This window comes from Arvicanthis niloticus, chromosome 3 (genome assembly GCF_011762505.2).
Source record: "Arvicanthis niloticus isolate mArvNil1 chromosome 3, mArvNil1.pat.X, whole genome shotgun sequence".
NCBI classification, from domain to species: domain Eukaryota; kingdom Metazoa; phylum Chordata; class Mammalia; order Rodentia; family Muridae; genus Arvicanthis; species Arvicanthis niloticus.
Window position 1 is genome coordinate 50,963,220 of NC_047660.1, and position 21,270 is coordinate 50,984,489.

General features: G+C 37.8%; 1 protein-coding gene across 1 annotated transcript in view; it reads left to right on the top strand.

The window, feature by feature from the left end:
* Positions 1–20,861, top strand: part of Adam7 (ADAM metallopeptidase domain 7) — a 35,490-nt gene extending 14,629 nt beyond the window's left edge. Inside the window, exons 9-23 of the mRNA XM_034498900.1 lie at positions 640–809; positions 3,531–3,615; positions 5,411–5,538; positions 7,413–7,587; positions 8,979–9,068; positions 10,234–10,429; positions 10,836–10,938; positions 11,870–12,056; positions 13,744–13,824; positions 14,499–14,577; positions 15,041–15,146; positions 15,508–15,607; positions 17,768–17,830; positions 19,473–19,529; positions 20,817–20,861. Of these exons, the coding sequence (XP_034354791.1) occupies positions 640–809; positions 3,531–3,615; positions 5,411–5,538; positions 7,413–7,587; positions 8,979–9,068; positions 10,234–10,429; positions 10,836–10,938; positions 11,870–12,056; positions 13,744–13,824; positions 14,499–14,577; positions 15,041–15,146; positions 15,508–15,607; positions 17,768–17,830; positions 19,473–19,529; positions 20,817–20,861 (1,665 nt within the window). The remainder of the gene's footprint in view (positions 1–639; positions 810–3,530; positions 3,616–5,410; positions 5,539–7,412; positions 7,588–8,978; positions 9,069–10,233; positions 10,430–10,835; positions 10,939–11,869; positions 12,057–13,743; positions 13,825–14,498; positions 14,578–15,040; positions 15,147–15,507; positions 15,608–17,767; positions 17,831–19,472; positions 19,530–20,816) is intronic.
* Positions 20,862–21,270: the final 409 nt, after the last annotated feature.

Genomic DNA, 21,270 nt, shown 5'->3' on the forward strand with positions numbered 1-21,270 from the left:
AGAGATGCAGAGGAAGATGCTGAAGGAGTAGCCCATTTGGATTTGTGGTGGTTCACTCAATAGTTGAAGGATGGTTTTCTATTTGCATTATTGCTAACTCCTTTAAACATCTGGGTGCACTCATAGGTGCAAAAATAAATGTTCATTCGTTTTACACAAATAATGAAGAAGTTGGAATGCTAGGTCATATGGTCATACGCATATTACTTTAGCTCCTTCCTACAGCATGAAATCCTGTCTTCTGTTTCACTTTTTCAATGCTTTGTATTTTAATGTGGGTAATTATTGTTGAGCCAGCAGGCTCTCTCGCCTAAGTATTCATGGCTTTCTAATGTGCTTATGAAAGGCTATAATTTTTTTCTAGTATTTTCATTCATGGTTATCATTGCCAGCTCTATTCTGAAATTAAGGTGTTTTCAAACACCATTTTACCATATTAGTTTCTTTATGGAAATTCACACAGTATTCTGTATGATACCCTGCATTATAGTTCAATATATCAATTTATAAAACAAGGGCTGTGCTATATAAAATGTACATAACAAGTTGAAATTGTTTTCTAATACAAGGGAATATAGGTAATAATGAAAGAAACTTCTAACAATTTGATTTTGTGAAAAAAATTTTCTCTTTGAACAGATTTATAAAACCTTGAACATTCATGTGACTTTGGCTGGCATTGAAATATGGTCAGCTGGAGACAAAATAGAAATAGTGTCCAATCTAGAAAGTACCTTATTACATTTTTCAACTTGGCAAGAAACAGTTCTCAAAAAAAGGAAGGATTTTGATCATGTGATTTTACTGAGGTATGTGATTATTATATTTTCCTTCATACATTGGACAGACTATTAAAAAACAAAATAGGAGTCAAATGGCTTTGGTGGGTAAGAGTCTTTTCAATGAAAATATGAGGGCCTGAATTTGAATCCAAAGTACCTATGATATGAAAGTTAGGTGTGGCCATGCATGGGCCTGTGATCCCAGCAGCATGAGTCAGTCAGACACAGGAGGACCACAGTGGTTTGCTATCCATCAGCCCTAATTCAAGGCTCAGTGGAAGATTCTGTCTTAAGGGAATAAGGCATGGCATTATAGAGCTGGACACCGACATCCTCTTCTGGCCTCTGATGCCCACACATTGGCATATGCATGTGGAAACCAATCAAACACTCTCTCTCTCTCTCTCTCTCTCTCTCTCTCTCTCTCTCTCTCTCTCTCTCTCTCACACACACACACACAAACACACACAAAAGAAAGTAGAAAAACAAAGAACACAAAAGCATTTAAAATCATTTTCTTTGGGTATTATACAGAAATAAAACATTAATTATGGGTATAGAAAAATTCCAAAGTAGAATATTTAATATTTTTAATAAGTCTGGAGAACACACATTCACACACACATATGTATGTATGTATGTATGTATGTATGTATGTATGTATGTATTCTAGTGCAGAGTTAAAAATATGCCAAAGCAAGGTAAAGTTAGGGATCGACTGACATTTCTTATCACCATCCATGGCCAACCACTCTCCAATATTTCACCAGACCTATCTTTCTAGACAATCTGTTCTGATAAGCTTAGCCTGTAATATTCTCAATATTCCTACATAAAAGATTGAGAGAAGCTATTTAAGTATCAATTCCTCTGCTCAAAATACCTAGTATTTATTATAGTTAACCCAGAGGAAAGTGATAAATAGATATAGGAATGTGATTCATAGACCCTGTGATTAGTGCCTTCTGTTGAGAACAATAGTAGCTTCCAAGTATCTCTTTGGATGCTGGTAACATCACTGTATTAGAGAAGTGCCTGCTCTTCCTACTTCTCTGCCTATAATGCTTACATCTCTCCAGAGTTTTGCAAATCCTGTCTGTAGATCCTATTTCCAGGGTTAGGTAGAGTAGAGCTTTCAGGCTCTCAGAAGCAAGCAGTTTCTAAAGTCTGTGACGAGTCCAGTCTAGTCACTTAGTGGATTAGTAAGAGGGAGCCAGACTGTCAGTGTTCAGCTGACATCCACAGCATTTCTCTTCAGGAGTGTAACTGTGCTTGTCTTGGACTCAGACATTCAAGCACTGTCAGCACAAAAAATATGGAGGGTGAGACATAGTAAAACATCACCATAAACTTCATGGCGGGCAAGATGGAGACCACTGTTTTTACATTTATGATGGTGTATTTATTATTTATGGTGTGTGTGTATGTGTGTGTGCATCACAGTGCACTTGTGGATATATCAACAGACAAGTTGCAAGAGTAAGTTTTCTTCTTCCACCAAATGGGTCCTGGAGATTGAACTCACATTGTCAGGCTCGGTGGCTAGCGCCTATACCCACTGACCTATTTCACAAAGCCATGTGCAAATTTTAGGATACCCATCACTATCTAAATAGGTATAATGAGCAATATTTTACTTTGATAAAACTTTTTTTATGTCACGGGTAACTTCAGATCAATCATTTGTTGACAAACAGGGACTTAAAGAGAATGGCTGCTCTGCCCACCTAAGCATCGTGTCTGCCATTTCTTATGCACTGAGGTATTAGATGTCTTCCATCTCTAGTCACAGAGACTTGGAAGCAGAAAGGCAATGCATATGACATTGTCACTGTGTAATGTTTAAACTCAGATGACTTTGGAAGAATTCAGCCTCTCGACTGTTCTCCAGTTCTTCACATATCTTATGTTCTTCCAAGATCTCCAAAGCTTGACAAGCCCAGAATACTAAGCTTCTCTAAGAAGTACTGATAAACATTGATACATAGAAAACAAATATAAAAACAGAGTGTAACTTCTTAATTAAAAACAAAAGGCTGAAATGGGTCCCTTCAGATTGCCTTTTTTCTTGTATCTGAATTTTCTGATATTCTAAGTGTTGTCTTCTAGCTCGTGATAGCTCTGTTTACAAAGGCCCAAATCTAAGAACTGCATCCAAGTCAAGTGAAAGTTAGATTGCCTATAGAGTGGACATTTAGGGTTCGTGGGAATAGACCTTTCTTTCCATGAGGGTTCATTGAAATGTTGAATGAGAAGTGTCATTGGTCCTTTGACTTTCTATGATTGATAAAGAACTTTCAGTGTTATCAACAACGTGATTCTTAGTGCCATATGTCCTTACTGTATTTCCACTCCTACCTTTCCCTCCCAAACACTTTAAAGTTTAATTGATTACCTCACTGAAGGTTTTGTCATTTAAACTGTTTTATCCAGAGTTGAGCACAGGGTAGATAAGAATCCAGAAAAAAAAATGAGATTCTTCTCTTATTTTGTTTTCCTTAGAAAAAAAATTACATCCTGTGTTTTCCAATTGCATCCCAAGACCAGAGTTGGATTTCCCTGTGCCTATGGGTTTAAACTGACCCCAGTATCAACTTGGGTCATCCACATGTCCATTAAGAGCAGAGCTGAGAGAACTGTTCCCATAGCACAGGGGTTACTACTGTGGTACTTCAGTGCAGTTTGAATTGGGGGTTAATCAAATTGTTCAGTCAAACTAAGAATAAGTATTCTTCTATCTTGTTTTAGTGGGAAGTGGCTCTACACATCTATGCAAGGAATTGCTTACCCAGGAGGGATATGCCAGATCCTTCGTTCATGCAGTGTTGTTAAGGTGGGCTGGTTGCCTAACATTGTACCATTTAACCACAGTGTTTGAATTGGTTTTCTGTATTTATCTGAATCACATTGAAAAGCCATATATAATCTGTATTTGGCCTATATTTCCAACATATGTATGTAGCGAAGAGACCTATATTCCCTTTAGTAAACGTAAAAACTAAAACAAAACAGTGAGTTGTGAAAAATTGTGGGTAACCAGTGAGGGTAAACCACAGTTCAAAACTCAGGAAGACAGGTATGAAACCACCACAGTGTATTCCATAGTTGTAAAACTTATTCATGTATTAAATATGACAATTTCTGAAACTCATTCATGTGTTAAATATAACTATTTATAAGGTCAAGTAAGCTCCATGGAATTTTAGGATGATTTAATCATCATCATAATTGGTTTTGAACTGAAATAAACAAGTATAAAAGCCACTTACTGTGCCATATTAAGACAGCCTTGAAAAACCATGGTTAGCAAGTAGAGAGCCTATTAATCATTGTCTCACCTTGATTGGATGACCTTCCTCCAAGCTCCAAAGCTTCCAGTAAACGCTATTCATATAACTCTGTTTGACATACAGTTGAAAACATGAAGGTTTGTATTTACTTCTTTTCTATTCTTTTCTGGTTGCTGCTGTCCCCAGCTTAGTCTTGTTGAGACTTCAAAGCTTAAAAGCTAGTGTTTATTCAAATAACCTTATCCACTGATTATTTTATAATCACTTTTGTGACTGTAGGTTTGCCTTAGTATCTGAATGACATAAGGCCTACATACAAAGGCTAGTTACTCTAATCAAAGTTATTACAATTTCAATGATCATATTCTAGCCAGACAAAGAAGCATTTGAAGCTTCATATGAACAAAATAAAATAAAGCTATTCTATTTGCTTTATCATAATTGCATGGCTTCTTCCCTTTTGGATTTGTTAAAGCAAGAACAAGATCTATGAGGCAAGGCAGCAGCAAATTCTTCCATAAATCTTATATTTCTGACTTTGAGAGTTTTCTCATAACACAAACTCCCTCCACAAGATTATACAGCTTTCTTGCTCAATATGACAGGATAGATTGAAAATAGCAAACTTCTCTGTTGAAGCCCCTGGAATATATATCACAGAGAAGACATCAGCGTCCTTTATAAAATTGAATGGGATGTTTGCATGAAGTCCTTATGGGATTCTGCAACAAAATACCAGAAACTGAGCAGGTTATAAACCGCACAAATGTATTTCTTATAAATCTGAATGCTGAGAAGTCCAGGAACCTGATCAATTTGTATCTGGTGACAGTCTACTTTCTGGCTTAAGGTTGATAGCTTCTCACTGTCTCCTATTGTAGAGAGGTTTCTCCTGAGCCTGTTGATTAGGACACATATATCACTGCTGTGAACCTTGTCCCCTTGGCCTAAACATTGTAGTCCTTGAGGCTTAAGGTTTCAAAATAGAAGTTTTGGAGGGACACCACAGTCAGGTATATAACATTAGTTATTAGATTTTAGCTATTTTGGAAAAAAAGGGTTGCCAATACGACAAATAAGATTATGCTGTACACTGAATTATAAAGTTAGAAATCTGTAAAAAAAAAAAAAAAAAAGTCATTTTTCCAACTTCATTATAAATTATAGTTATGGACTTCAGTATAGATGAGATACAATAAAGTCTATCACTTCCCAAATCCATACAAACTAAGCTTTAAGAAATCAGGCCTTTCAACCACTCATTTAAAGTGATACCTATATACTACTTGGAGGTCTCCTATAGACCTCTCTTATTACTGTTTTTTTTTTCCCAATCAGGATCTTCTACCAGATGTAAATATAATTGGGAACAGGATGGCACATCAGCTGGGACACAGCCTGGGCATGCGGCATGATGACTTTCCATGTACCTGTCCTTTGGGGAAGTGTGTGATGGGCAGTGGAAGGTGAGGCTCAGATGATGCATGTGAAGATTTATTTTTTATATATTTTTAAAAAGTTTTTCATATAATACATTTTAATCTCAGGTCCCCTCCTCCAACTCCTCCAACCTCCTCCCTACCCACCCAAATCTACCCCATTTCTCTTCTCCCTCTTTAGAAAATAAACAGGCAATAGAAAGGTAGGTAGGTAGGTAGATAGATAGATAGATAGATAGATAGATAGATAGATAGGTAGATAGACTGATAGATAGATAAAAACACAACACACACATACACACAAGTTTAAGACCTATAAAAATACAAAATTGAAAACCATGATACAAGCAAATGACCAGTAAAAAAAAAAAAAAGAAAGAAAGAAAGAAATGTTCAAGTAAAGTCACATGATACAACAGTGTACAAAAATACCATGCAGTTTGTTTTCTGTTGTCCATTTACTGCTGGATTAACAGCCTACTCTTCAGTGAGGTTAATGTACCCAATAAGACTCCTTTGGAGAAAACTCATTTTCCTTTGCAAGTAGATGTCAACTAGAGATCACTCCGCAATACACAGTGAGTGACTTACTTTGTGGTCAGGCCTCAGCCCTGTATATCTTTGGACTCTTATATGGCAGGAAGAGTAAGAAAAATGTTATTGTCAATGGTTTCTTCTGTGTAGTGATTGACTAAATGACACAATGCTGGAGCAATGGCTCAGTAGCTCAGAGCACATGCTGCTCTTGCAGAGGACCTAAGCTTAGTAGCATCCATATTAGGAAGCTCAGAAATACCTGTAATTCCAGATTCAAGGGATCTGAAACTTTCTTCTGGCCCATGTGGGTACCTGTACCCCCACATCAACACTTACAAATACATCTCATTTAAAAACAAATATCTTCAAAACAATGAAAAATTGCTAAAGCTCAAAATGCAGTGGCCGTCATAGAATAGAACTCAGCAACTGATATCAAACTAGTAGTAATCTCAGGGTCGAATCAATCTGTTTAATAGACTTAAGTCTCCAACTGTCCTTCGGTATTCAATCATTGAAGGGAATCAAACCAAAGGGAGTGTTAGTTTAAAATGGGGCACTTAGAAGTCCTAATAATGTTTTAAATATTACTGCAGAGTTTATTTCTATAATAACATATATTACTATAAAATAAATATAAATTGTTTATTATATAAATAATACAATGTATTATATTATAGTATATAAGTATAATATATAATAAATATGTTATAAATTAATATAATATAATATAGACTACTCCATACAGACACTGTTAATTCATGAATATTTTTAAAGAACTGAACGTGATGCCATTCTTGACTTGGTTGAGAATTTTATAATCTTTCAGAGATGGTAAATCAGAGTTATATTGTTACATGGTTATGTTAAGAGGGCCACATTAGGAAATGGAGAGATGGCTCAGTTATTAAGAGCACTTTTTGCTCTTCCAGAGGATTGGGGTTCAGTTGCCTGCATCTACGTGAAGTTTTGAAGCATCTTAACCCTAGCTCTAGGGGATCCCTCTCCTAGACCCTGTGGACACTACACACATGGTACATAGATATGCATACAAGCAAACACCCATAACATAAAATAAAAATAATTTTTTAAATAAGTGGGACACATTAGGGGGTAAATAGAAACAGGAAGCATAGACAACAACCTAACTATTGTCTTCAAGAAGGGTTTGTTGGAAGTCACATAATCATTTACTGAAACAGCATTTGGTAGTTGTGTTTCTGGGACACAACTAATAAGTAATAGTATACCTTACCATGGCCTCTTTGGTAGTTAGCAACTGTAGTTCATTTCCAATTCTGTATTAAAGGTTTCCAGCAGCATTTATGTGACAAATCTTTATTTTTACCTCATCTCTTCTCTAGCATCCCTGCAATAAAATTCAGCAAATGCAGCCAAATGCAATACCAGCAATTCCTGAAGGATCAGAAACCAGCATGCATACTCAACAACCCACTTCCTGAAGAATTCAATGAATTTCCGTTCTGTGGGAACAAGAAGGTGGATGAGGGAGAAGAGTGTGACTGTGGGCCAGTTCAGGTATTCCAAGTGATGTCTTCTTTAACAAAGTTTGTGGTCAGCTGGAATCTCAACAGATGACCACGCCCTCAGTGAAGCTGGAGAAAGCTGTTTTTATTGTCCATTCAGATCCCAGCTCTGAAGCAGCCCTCATTTTAAGCTTTCTTAGGAAATCTCAAGTCACATGTGGTGATTGTGCTGGAAATCAGCAACATTCATTTGCCTGGCTTACACCTTAACACCCTGACTTGTGAGATGTACCCCTAAAACTGATCCCTCAGCCACAGGCAGTAAGTGGCTATCTTACAAAACACCTCCTTGTCAATCAAGTTTTACTTAGAGCCTTGGGAAGCTTGTCTATATCATAGCGGGCTATCGTAATTATAGAAAAGTCTCTTTTAATAGAAGGACAATAGCCTTCCAATTCTTCATATACTTATTCAAGTGTCAAGTATTTAAAAAAAAAAAAAAAGCTTTAGAGGCAAATTTTCAAGTTATTTCTTACTCTGCTTTTAGAAGCTATTTCTTTGAGATGCTTATCAAATAAATATGCATCCCCCATTACTTATGCCTCAAATGAACAAGGCGTGTAAACCTCTGGGGATGTGTTAAAATATGAAGCATACTAGGTCTCCAGTGCAGCCGCAATTTACATCCCCATCAACCCGCTGAGACTGTGGTCTGAGGACAACATTTTCTATGTTATCCTTAGACACTGCACAGTTCAAAGTGTTCTAATAGGACAGCAATCAAGAAACTCTATAAAGAGGGTGGGGCTCACCTATTCTGAGAGCTTGAGAACCAGTCTTCAGCATCTAAGATCAATACGAAAAGGCTGCTGACTTTGGACACAGATCCCTTTTCCCTATGCATATTTCGGAACATTCCACAGCTCTGTGCTAATGCATGGAGGCCGTAGCTGATGCAGTCAGACACCTGAATCTGACGTTTTAATTTTGTCCAAGAAAGCAGGACACCTAAGACACCATCTTATAATATAATAATGCATTGAGGGGAAAAAAAGAAAAAAGAAAGTTTAGGTTGAAATTCGTGAAATCCCAAGCCAGAGATCCACGATCAGATTTTAGAAACTGTATTACCTCAGACCAGACTTTAGCACAGGAAAGAAATGAGGAATGAACATCATGGGAAAGCTGGAAGGCCACTGTCTTTTGATTCTGTTCCCACCAATGAGAGCTCATAAGCTGGGAAGTAATGAAGGAGCATGAAAAGAGGCAACACAGTGTAAGTCTCCAATACCAGTAGCTCACAGTAATCTGATTCACACATCAAAACCAAGGATCCTGCATTACGTGGAGCTCTTGAAGGAGCACAAGTTAATTAGACCATTAAATAGGAGCCAGCACACACACACATACCCCTTTGTGATGTCTACTCTTTTGTTTTGCCAGGAATGCACCAATCCTTGCTGTGATGCACACAAATGTGTCCTGAAGCCAGGATTCACTTGTGTGGAAGGAGAGTGCTGTGAATCATGTCAGGTGAGACTATTGGCTCCCGAGGATTTATGTGTTCTCAGTTTAGCTGCGTGGAATAACAAAGCACTATCTGGCCGTGGGTAGCTCCCGCAGTGCTAATTCCAAGATGGAGTGTTCCTTGTAAACGTCCAGCAATGTTTAATCTGAAGTGTTCTGGTGTTTGAACCTGGGTGCTCTCATCTGAGAAAAAGAGAAGATGCTGAGCATTGTTTGATGTTTTTTAGGGGTGAAATCACATGACTAACACCATTCTTACCCATGCATAGATCAGTACGAGTCTATTTAAGCTCAGGAGTCTGGGGAGGGAAATTGATCTCCCAACAATAGTTTATCTAAGGGAAAACGGAGTATACAGAGACAGTAGACACTAGATGACTAGAGATTGGAGCAAGAAAAAAAATGACCAGAAATTCAGATGGCTCCAATGGTTTGCCGACACTTATTTGGCTTCTTTGGATTGCAAGTTCACAGAGTCATCATATTTATCTTCAACTCTTTCTAGGGACCCCACACATTTAAAAGACTGTGTTTGTGCAATCCCCTGAGCAATGAGAGGCAGGGGGTTGTTACAGTTTGTGTTGTGAAGTCTGATCTGTGTAAGACCGAAATTCTGTGCTATGCATCCAGTGTATGGTATGCATTAGCTGGATAGGGATTCACTGGGGCGATGCAGCAGAGCAAGGAGTGAAGAAAAGGCAAGGTAAATGAGAATACCCCACTTGACCGCTTTGTGCCCATGTCTACTCTGCCTGAGGCTTTCATAATACTAAATTCAAAACCATCCTCTTGAGCTAGAGAATTGGATCGGCAGTTAAAAGCATTGTCTGTTCTTGCAGAGGACCCAGGTTGTTTACCAGCACCCATGTGGCAGAGCCTAACTGCCTGCATCCCTAGCTCCAGGGATCTGGTGCCCTCTTCTGACCTCTGTAGGCACCAGGCATGAATACATGCAGGCAAAACACATACATAAAACAATTAAAGCTTTTCAAAATACCCTACCATCGTCTCATATTAAAGTCCCATGGCATCTAAAAATGATAATAATTCTTAGCATCGAGAAAAAGGCTATGAGCCAGTCTCTTAAGGGTAAGTAAATCAGCTTTCCACGTATGTGCTCAGTTTCACCAACTCATACAGCAGACATTCCACATTTCTTTCTCTTTAACAGATGAAGAAAGAAGGAGCCATATGCAGACGAGCGAAAAATGAATGCGATATTTCTGAAGTGTGTACTGGCTACTCCCCTGAGTGTCCTAAAGATGAGTTCCAAGCCAACGGGTTTCCTTGCAAGAATGGAGAAGGCTACTGCTTTATGGGGATGTGTCCTACTCGAGATGACCAGTGCTCAGAGTTGTTCATTGGCGGTGAGACACAGTCAGGGGAATGAATGATTAAGACAATAATCCATATTTCTCTCTTAGTGTCTTCAAAGAATTTGGGGCATAATTGGAGATAATATAACCTGTGACATTCTTTGGGGCTTTCACTCAGCATCTCTATGGTTGCAACCTTTATTTCTAATGTTACCTCTAGTATAATTGATTAGCTCTGTATTAGCATTAGTGTTCATATGCTGCTTTTACGTATCCTCTATCCCTACTTAAAACACTCTCCCGACTCAATACATTAGTTCTCCGTGATTTATGGATTCCGTTCTACTGGACCATTTTTGTGGTATGATTTTGAAAGTGTTAAGAAATGAAGTGCTTTATCATTCTCAATATTTATGTTTTCATTTCTCTTATTTTAACATGTCATTTCAAACCCCAGGAGCAGAAGAAAGTCACAGCCTTTGCTACAAGATGAATAAAAAAGGAAACAGATTTGGATACTGCAAAAATAAGGGCAGCACATTTGTTCCCTGTGAAGAGAAGTAAGTACCCAATGGAAACACATCTCTATGGAAGTGCATTAAAAACCCTTAAAGGGCTTCTGTTCCAACTGATTTTACCTGAATTTTGCTGGGAATTAGGAAGGGAGTGAAGAGTACAGGCCCCCTGTTCCCTTCGTTGGTTAAATTTCCTGTCTGTGTTTATTACCTAGGGTCTGGGAGTATAAAGAACAAGGAGAGGGTAAGACTGGAGGAGAGCAAGGGGGAAGAATGCTACCAAGCCAGGACAAACAAGAATGGAAAATGTATTTTAAATGGATAAAACAAAAGAGTAAAGGGAAACAGTGGAGGAATTTGAAGATAGTGCTCGTATAGAGGGAAGGTTGGAAGGGAGACTAAGCTACATGGTTAAGGTCCCTTCCGGGTCTGTATGCTGGCATTCTGCAAGGCCTTTCACATGTGACAAAATAGAAGGTGGATTGAAAGGAGACCCCCTCCCCCCCCAAAAAAAAACCTTCAGCTAAGTCTGCCTTTGTTTCCATACACATTAGGTGGGAAAGGAGTGCCCTTCACTTCCATCTCAGTAACTCTTAGCTGCCGTCAAACTGTACATTGAATATTGCAAGAGTAGCAACCCTCACTCTTGCCAGAATTAGGAGATGTCAAAACATAAGAGCACTTCTCACTGCTCCCATCCAAGTTATGCTAATCCGATTTATTAATAAATATTCTTTGTGTACTTGAACACTGAGTTTTGAGAACGGAGAAATCTTTCCGTGATTCTTCTGCATACTTTATTCTTGTCAGTTCTTAGAGATGGAACTTTGCATGTTTGAGACCTTTCTCAGCCTACCATGCTGTGAATCTGCCAGCAAACCAGGGTTAGAGGAAGGCAGCTGAGCTGATTGTCAAGGCTTTCACAGTTGCTTTGGTTACTGGTCCTAAATCTGAGAATGTTCTGCTTTTCCTTCAGAGATCTCAAATGTGGGAAGATATACTGCACAGGAGGCCGGCGCTTAACGCGCCTTGGAGAGGATAAAGCCTATAACCTTAAGAATGTGAAGCAGAATATAACCGTCAAATGCAAAACCATGTTTTTATACCACAATTCTAGAGACATAGGCTTGGTTAATTCTGGAACAAAATGTGGAGAGGGAATGGTAAGAGGAAAGCTCTGTATATGATTCAAATTTCTTGGTTCAGGGACTCACAAAGTCCTCTCCTGCTGTCATTAGTTTCAAAGGGGGTTTGTTTCTGTTTGGGGAAACAGCAAAAACAATGGAAACTTTTCCTGTAAATTATGAAGGGAGCAGGTAGAAATAATATGGTAATATTACTCTTGCTTAATTGTAGTTATACTAAATTGTATGTAATTGCTGTAAATTTGTTTAATTGGTATCTTAAAATAGGCATCTAATGAAATCACTCATGGCTTCTATACTGATTACTGTGACTGATGTCGACAAACATCGTCATTTATTTTGTTCATGCAACCACATTTACTGGCTAAGTACTAGACTTTCAGTAATTAGGCTCGATTCCCATGGTCTACAGAGCAGCTTGAAAATGTCATACACAGAGCACTCCCAACAGAAATGCTCTCCTGGTGGTGTGGAAGCCAGTGAATACTTGATTTAAAGGAAGAGAGCTAGCTGCCCACAGAGCATTGTGACTACTCAGATTGTAGCTTGACTTGATATACTTATTTTTTAACAGAAAGAAAACGAGACATGCTTTTTACTCTATCTTCTGGCTTTTAACAATTATTATGATCTATAGTTAATTATCATGCAAATTTGTTAAGTACAGTATAATCTTTTCATACAGATATAGAGTAAGAGTAACCAAAAACTGAGAGATTAGAATAGACATCACTTTAATTTGTGAGCAATTCTTTATGTTGGGTACATCAAAAATCCTTCCTATTAATGATTTTTAAAATATTATGTAAATTATTATTAATTACAATCATTTTGCTGTGACATGAACCACTAAAACTTATTCATCCTGGTTAATTTAAAATTTAAACCTGTTAACTAGTGTCACTTTCTCCTTTTCCTGGCTACCCCATCAGCCTCTGGAAGCCAAAATTCAGTTTTCTGCTTCCTTACATTAAGGATTTTATCTCTCACACATGATGAGAATTCCCTGTCTCTGTACCTGTCTTAGCTCACATCTCCTGCCTCCCACACTTCTTCAAGATGCCACAAATGAACAAATGTCAGACTTAGATTCATTTTTCAGCTAAATTATACTCCATTGTATGTTTGTCACATTTTCTGTCCATCCGTCTATTGATGGATATTTGGGTTGAGTCAGTATCTTCATTAGAATAAATAATTCTTCAACAAATATGAGAGTATAGAGAAGTCTTTTTTAGAAGGAAATTCCTCACGACATACAACTGAGGGCTCCTTGGTTCCCATCTGCTTGATTAGAGTACAGCACTAACAGAAAAACTAAGACCTAAGAGAAGAGGAGGGAAGATAGGAATGGTGGAAGACTGGAGGATCAAAACAGGAGAGGGGGGAGAAGAAGAGAGTGATGTGGAGGGAGATCATTCCATGCATTGACTTAGAAGAACTGCAAAACCATCTTTTGGCGTTATCTTTTGGTGTTATCTTTTGGCTAAACAAAGATGGCAAAATCAAAGCAAGACACCTCTCAGCATTACACCTGAATTGAGCTTGAGAGCAGAGAGACTGGCGTGGGTGTCTCAGCTGTGGAACCAACCTGCATCAAACATGCAATTAAGTCACATAAGAAGGAATATGGACTTCCTAAGTGGCTGTGTGAAACCCCATGTCTCATGAGTGGCATCGCTCATGCCAGTTTCTTCCTTTCTAGGTTTGCAGCAATGGCGAATGCACAGAAATAGAGAAGGCCTACAACTCAAGCATCTGCTCTTCCCCGTGTGATGAAAATGACGTAAGGTTTCAGTGCCTCTTACAGTAGTGTCTTGCCGACATTTTTTTTTTCTTGCCAGCATTTTTTACCTTCATCTTTACTCTTGAGCCTGTGTGAAACTGTGCTGATTCTTTTAAAGAGCAATATGTTTTATTTACACTTTATGTATAAACCAAAAAAAAATAGTGCAAAGAGCAAACTGAGATATTATTACACAGAGACATCATTAATGTTACAAGTAAAAATGCATTATTAGATTAATAATTTAGAAATCCATTTATATACATACATATATGGCTTAAACATGAAGTTTAAGGTTTAATTTTTCCTAATACCATTTACAAGTAAATTACACCAGTATCAACATTTGCCCAAAGCTTTTGAAAAAAAACACAAAAATTCTAAATTTATTTTCAGCTCAATACTCTCAGCTTATATTTGGGTGGAACATTTTCCCTAAACCAAGTTGGTCGATTAAAGTTTATTAAGATAGATAGATAGATAGATAGATAGATAGATAGATAGATCTTTATTTCAAATACTCTTTCAAGTATAAGGCATTTATATGTATGTATATATGGATGTGTGGGCCTGACACAAAACTAATACACAGATGAACTATAAAACACAGTTTCTATCATTCAGTAACAATAACAACAACAACAATAACAATATATGGTTGACTGCTCTTCCAGGTGGATGACAATGAACCCGAATGCCAGTGTGAGGAAGGATCAATAATTACGGAGTGGGGAGAAGCCTTAAACCTTACCAGTAAGCAGTCTAGAATACAATACTCACATATATCCAAAGTCTCCCACCAAGAAAAACCTTTTCCCATCTGCCATGTGTTTGTTGTGTTTCTACATAGATTTTTTTATGGTCCCATCTTACTATTTTACATATTTGAAGACCCAAACTAAATTTACTATATTTGCCTTTTAGAATTAATGTATTTCCTGTGGCTTATGACTTCAGGAACCCAAACCATAATGGGGCTTTTTCTACAGTGGTTAATAACTACCACACAGATATTTTCGTACTGACTACGGCTTTCCTTAAGCATCATGAAATCTTGAAGTTGGTTGTTAATTTTTAATACAAATTATAATTTGTGTTATGTTGGAGGAAGGAGAGAAAGTCCTTTAGGGAAGAGATGGGGTTGCAACATTTGTTAGCATTCGGCTGTCCAGCTGAAATCCTGTTTGTTTGTTTGTTTATTTATTTTATGTTGTAGGTGTCTCCATTATGGCCATTGTGCTTGTCATGGTTATTATTGGTGTTGGACTTGTCATATTACTAATCCGTTACCAGAAATGCATTAAGGTGAAACCTGTTCAACGGTATGTTGCATATTTTATGTCAATGGAGCCATCATTAAGTACACACTAGCCTTGTAGCCACAGAGCATTTCAATGCAGGGAGGTCTGAGTCTAGTACTAAAGATCAGAAAAGAATACCTAACCAAACTTTTACATGCCTGTTCATATCCAAATGCTTCTCCCCGTGGCTCTCAAACTTCATTGCATGTTGAAAACCTGTACAATTCTTTCATTAAAAAAAGAGTGTTAATTTCTCTCTGAGATATTGTAATTGAACTGTTACAAGTACAAGCTATACATCACTTAAATTATATGTGGTTTAATTATAATTACTTGTATATTCCCATAGCCTATGTCAATGTTCCATTTCCCCTCTTCACAGCTCTCCTAGAGAAATACGGGGAGTAGAGAATAAAGCATACTTTCCTGATGAGCATCAGACAAGAAGGGAGCAGATCTTGACAGATATCCATCCCCTACATGTGAGATGTTTTTACGTGTGACAGCTGATGGTCATATGCATGTTCATGTATTTTTATTTGGGGGTGATATATATACATATATAGATATGAATGTACACATATATATGTATAGTGTGTGGGGGAGAGCAGTCAGAGGTCAACTTTATGGAGTCAGTTCTCTTCTTTCATCTTTAAGTGGGTTTGTGGGCTTGAACTCAGATTCTTGGGCTCGTGTTAGCCTAAGCATATTTGCAAACTGGGCAATCTCACTGGCTACATCTCTCTGGCAAATATATGTTTTCAATGTGGAACTAACCCTAAGCTAAATCAAGTGGAAGATGCTTAGAAGGCATTTGACAAGATGTCCCATACAAGTGAAGCTTTCATTGTATCAGTAAGTGGGGGAAGTGAGGAAGGCAGGATCAAATAAAACATTGAACAATAAGATTTACATTAACAATAAGACTTAACATTGAACAAGACTTAGTTCAGAAAAGGTATTGATTAAATAAAATAGCACCTTGGGTACTAATAGAAAAGTTTGGTATTGTAAATTGTTTTTTAAGGTATAAAACAAATTGAATTAAATTCAGGACACTTGAAATTGTATAAACTATGTTCTCAAAATAATATTGTATTAGAAATAAAAAACCAGAAAAGGACTAGAAAAAAATCTTAATTAGAAATTCTGTCAGAAAATCTAAGTAACTCCTATGTCAAATGAAAAACACATAGCCCAGGCTAGCTTCAAATTCAAGGCTGTTCTCATTCCTCAGGCTCCTGAGAGCTGAAAGCCACATGCTACCATGTTAATTATTTAGTATATCTTATGTACTTTGCAGTTACTTTCCTAATTACAATTTCCTTAAGCTAGGGGCATCTCACAAACTAAGAGTCAAGCTGAAGTTTTCTAAGCCACAGGGTCTAAGTTGGAGAACTGCCAGATATGCCAAGGATTTACATGGAACTGGTATATAGCTCTTACTTGTCAAGGCTGCAAGCCTAGATTGTGCTTTCCTGGGATCTCATCACTTGAGAGACAGAGGCAGGAGAATCTAGAGTTCAAGACTAGCCTCAGCTACATGAGACCTTGTCTCAATAATAACACAAACAAGATTACAAGCTCCTTAATGGCTCTTAGACATTTATTTTTTGGTTAAGTAGAATAGTCTAAGAAAAAAATCTGCTGATTGTCAAAATAATTCAGCTTAATGTTGAAGATGCATGCACTATGGTAGAGTTTTATGGATGTTACAGGAGCCTTTGAGCTCTCAAATCTATTTAGGGCTTTATATTATGTGTCATAGAATTATATGAATAATAATTGTTTAAATAATGGTTTTTGTCATATTAACGCCTCATTAAAGGCCAATCCTCATCTAACCTGTGATTTGGAGAAAACATATTTATGATAATACATATATATGATGATAAATACTCATATTCATTATACATATATAATGAGTTATATATGTATATGTATGGATTATGTATGTATATGAATATATATGCCCATGTAATGAATTATATATATTCATATAATTCATAAACATATATAACAAATTATATATATTCATTATACATATAATTGAAATATATATTTATTCTATGTGTATATGTAATACATATACATAATAATATAAATGATTAATATATGTTCATTATATATGTTTGTTTATATATAATGAGTGATGCCTGAATTTTTCTCTTTGGAAGAAGTGTCAGACTAAGGTCTTGCTTCTGCTGGGCCATGCCTTCTATTTGTTTCATTTTCTCCTGTGGAGTTAGCAGCAAGTAACTTAAAGAGAGACATCTCAGTCACACACACCTACATATTCATAGGCAGTTTGGGAACACTAAAGAGCTTCCACATCCAAAACAATGCAAGTGATCATGGCCTTTTAGAATGCCAACAGAACTTTTGAGATTTGAAGACTAGTAGACCCACCTGGTGTTTCCTATCCAACAGCATCCTAAGAAGATGCCATCTACTCCTATGCGTGTTCTTAGATATAATCATTGTAAGACAGTAATCTAGGGAAGATTATTGTTTCTATATCTTTTATTGTTTGTCTATTTACTAGGTCTTCGTCCTGAGTTAGAAAGGATATTCTGTGGTCTTAGAAAGAGTAATCCTTTCTTGAGTACTAATTGAAGAATGATAACATCTTTTCATTACAGAGCATGGCAGAGTCCTTGGAAAGAGTTCCTTCCAGCTTTTCAAGTCCTCACTACATCACACTGGTATGTCTAGTCCCTTGGCTGGTTGTGTCCATTTGTGTACAATTCATTCCATTGTCACTTGACTGCTATTAGTTCCTTTAAAAGGCCCAGGAACATCGCCCAGATATTGGGTTGAACTATAACTCACTCTAGCGTGAACATGTGCTTGGCTTGGTGGGGCTACTCAGGAGAGAATGTAACGATCCTGCACTCCTGGGGACATACTTTGTTTATGGTCATAAGGTCTTGTCAGTTAACAGTGATTAAAAAAATACTTTTAGTTAGAATGCATAGTTATGGGTTTCAGTAAGGCATTTTTCATGCATAGGTTGTTTATCTTCCTTCCTTGCTTCTCATCCTTATTTCTTCCATTTCTCTTTTACCCCTAGTTGGCTCTTCTCTGCTTTTGTGTCATATGCATTTTTTTTACCATCTCCTCCCACCACTTTCTTTAAAACACACTCTTCCTGTCTCAAGAATTCTTTCTAGCTTTGTGATCCATAGCCACATCCAAAATGCAAAGTTAAAAGCCAAGGTCCACATAAGAGACACACACGAGATATTTGTCCTGCCAAGTCAGGGTTAACTCACTTAACAGAGTAATTCCCAGATCCACCCACCTACTTGCCAACTTCATGATTTTATTTTTCTTTGTGGCTTAATAAAATTCCATTGTGTATAATACCACGTTTTCATTACCTCCTTTGTGTGTTGAAGGACATGTATGTTGATTCTACCTTCTTGTTATTGGGAATAGTAAGCATTGAACAGGGATGTCCAGGAGCCTCCATGGTGCAGTGTAGAGTCATCTGGATGTCTGTCCAGAAGTAATTGTGTTGGTATTCATCACTGTAATTATTGAGTTTGTTTTTATTATTTAAGTTCTGTTTTTTTAAATGACTGTCTTACTCATGTCACCCCAGTCCTGGCTCCAGTTTTGAGGGGCAGAAACACAAAAGATTTTTCACAGAGGCCTTGATCAGCTCCAGGGCTCAGGACTTTCAGTTAATACTGAAAACAAAGAATTCGTACAGATTCTCTGGTAATGACTCAACTCCAAGTGCATCTTCAAAATCACACAGGAAGATACTTCATACTTGGAGCTAGGAGATGGACAAACACATCAAGATTCTCAGATCTGCAGTGCTCCCTAAAAGGATGAGTGAGAGGAGTGATCCTCTATAGGATCGTATTCTATAGAATACGCTACAATGCATATTTACACTGAGTGAATATGCATTGATCATATTTACATTGAGTGAATATGAGTGATCAGAGGAGTTTTGTCTAGAATTCTTCACTCGACCTCATATTGTGCCTAACAGAAGCTGTGCATGCAAGTTTCCAACTGCATTCCCTGCAGAACATCTGTGGTCCATGTCCAAGATAGTTCTAGTGGGGTTCAGTAAACATGCATGAAAAGTCTCTTATATGATAGTCTAGCCGAGTCACACAATTTACTAGAACTAGTGGCTTCTCCTGGGATCTTCCATAAGCAAAAGTGTTCTTGGCTTCCCTTTCCATTAATGAATTGCCTTAGAAGATTTCTCATGGAGCAAGAAGTGGCCTGCCATGTGTGTATCCATGTGCATGCATTGTGGACCTATGTGTTGCTAGCAATAACTGGTTCAGTTCCTGATAAAGCATACTTTATGTGTTACAGAAATCTGTCAGCAAGGACCCAAGAGGAATTGCAGACCCTAAGCAAAATGATAATGTGGTAAGTTTCTGTGACAGGGAGTACCTCCCTGATTAATTTTCAAAAGCTGCCATTCTTCAGTGTTCACTGAACCCATCCACTGGCTAGAGACATCCTCTGCATTTACCAGAAGATAGGATGGGTGATATTGTGTTCATGGACTCTGAGATTTCTATAGAATACGCTACAATGCATATTTACACTAAGACTTTTAAACTTTGTGAAAGGAGCACGTTAAAGATTAACAGTGTCAGACTCACAAGTTGTTCTAAAAATAAAAAACAGTTTTCTCTGACTTTATTGGCCATAACCATGAGGTGGAGTTCCTTGATATACTTTAAAGGGCATGATGGACTGGTTAGCATGGCAAGGGAACTCTGTTTACCAAATTGTTCCTTTACTAAAGGAATCTTCTTACTGAGCCAACAGAAAACTAAAGGTGACTGACACTACCCCATTTGGATGACTATTTTTATATTGGAAAAAAAATCTTTTTTAAAAAATGGGTCAAAGAAAGAAACAACTATTTCTTGCCTATTCTTCTGAGCTTCTACTTTCTCTCTTTCACTTGCTTTTGTGAAGTTTCTGCAGTGTACTGGTCCCTGTATCTTACACTACAGAATACTTTTTGGGAGAGAATTCTGGCTAGTATAGACACATGCCAGGATGAACAAAGCAGGGTATTTATGATTCCTCCATCCCCCTCTGACAAAGGAGAGTAGACAGTGGAAAACACCCTCCAGCAAGAGTGCTATTTAGCTTCTTGGCATAGAATGAGTATCTGTCGCTGTCTTTCCGTTGTAATGGGCCCATTCATTTTAGACCATGAATAACCATGGCTACTATTGAAGGGGTGTGAGGCCAGTGAGAGGGTTCAGCAGGTGAGGTGTTTGCCATCCATATCCAATCACCCAAGTTTGATCCCAAGAAGGAGATCACATGGAAGGAGAGAGCCAAGTTGCATACACTGGCATGCTCCCTCTCCTTCTCCCTCTCCTTCTCCCTCTCCCTCTCCCTCTCCCTCTCCCTCTCCCTCTCCCTCTCCCTCTCCCTCTCCCTCTCCCTCTCCCTCTCCTTCTCCCTCTCTCTCTCTATCACACACACACACACACACACACACACACACACACACACACACAAACACACACCCATGTGTACACATGCACACACACCACGTAAATAACTTTAAAGCAGTAAAACAGAATCCACAAAGCTAATTCCAATTTGTAGATATAAATGAGGAACTGAAATAAGTGTTTACAGATTTTGCAGAAAGCAACTCATTTTTAACCATCTGCTTCTGTTTAGAATTTGAACCTGGATAGTCAAAGTGGCTGCACAAGACTGGGCTGAAGATCCTCCAGGCAGGTCATCACCACCTTGATGTCTGCTACACAGATTTCAGTTGTTTTCCAAATATTCCTTTCCTGGATAGAAAAATGCTCAAGAGAAACAGTTTCTTCCTGTTAATATTAAGTCATAGAACCTGCAATCTATAGCACAGACATAAGATCCAGAAAAAATGAATATAGAATTTCCAATGGGCTTGAATTTAGTGTCCAAATAGGAAGTCTCTCTGCTCTAGTAATTTCCTAACACAATCTTGTTATTTTTATAATAATCAAAACTTGGACAATGATCATTTAGAGCCTCGCATACAAGGAATAGACAAGGCTAGTGGATGATTACTTTGTTAGGATCATTTTTAAAGCAGTTACTTTCAGGTCAAGTGTGGTGGCCCAGGCCTGTAATCCCTGGGGGC